The sequence below is a fragment of the Sinocyclocheilus grahami genome, unplaced genomic scaffold, assembly GCF_001515645.1.
Source record: "Sinocyclocheilus grahami isolate Dianchi unplaced genomic scaffold, SAMN03320097.WGS_v1.1 scaffold6405.1, whole genome shotgun sequence".
In the NCBI taxonomy this organism is placed as follows: Eukaryota; Metazoa; Chordata; class Actinopteri; order Cypriniformes; family Cyprinidae; genus Sinocyclocheilus; species Sinocyclocheilus grahami.
The window spans coordinates 10,838-11,397 of record NW_015510828.1 but is presented as its reverse complement, the minus strand read 5'-3'; the positions used below and the strand labels follow the sequence as shown (position 1 = coordinate 11,397).

General features: G+C 42.9%; 1 protein-coding gene across 1 annotated transcript in view; it reads left to right on the top strand.

Annotated features, from left to right (window-relative positions):
• Positions 1-3: 3 nt before the first annotated feature.
• The window catches only part of LOC107577570 (G-protein coupled receptor family C group 5 member B-like), a gene marked incomplete at its 5' end in the record, with an annotated part of 7,342 nt that continues 6,785 nt past the window's right edge, over positions 4-560 (top strand). The window contains 2 exons of the mRNA XM_016263630.1: positions 4-193; positions 271-383. Of these exons, the coding sequence (XP_016119116.1) occupies positions 4-193; positions 271-383 (303 nt within the window). The remainder of the gene's footprint in view (positions 194-270; positions 384-560) is intronic.

The following is a 560-nucleotide window of genomic DNA, read 5'->3' as shown; positions in this document are numbered from 1 at the left end:
TTATTGCTGTGCCATGCTGCTCCTGAAGCCCATGCCTGTCTTCGATCACCACATCAGCCTTCGGCTCCAGACTATTTTGACACATCTCAGAATTCATCACGCATGAGAGAGGCCAGCCTGGATGAGGACATCCCAATTTCACACAGGCAGTTTGTGGAGAACCAGGGATACGCGTTTGATGAAAATGCTGCAGGTACAATTAGGCACAAAGATCAATATATAATTTGACATATATTAAACAGATCCTAACATCCATCTTCTATGTTGTAGGGTTGAGAAGTGGTAACCATCATAATGGCAACACAGGGGCCAGACCCAGTGCACCCTTCAGAAGTAACGTCTACCAACCGACTGAGATGACCATGATACTAAATGGAGGAGCAGTGAGTACATAACTTCATATTTTTATAAATAGACCAAATAAATAAACCTTTAAAAACCTTATTGTGTCCTCAACACAGAAAAACAAAGTGCAGCTTCTCTTAGTAGGACAGTTTTGGCTGTCCCACATTTGGTTTTCGAACCTGCTGTTACTCCTGGATGAGCCACCTTGGGAAAAA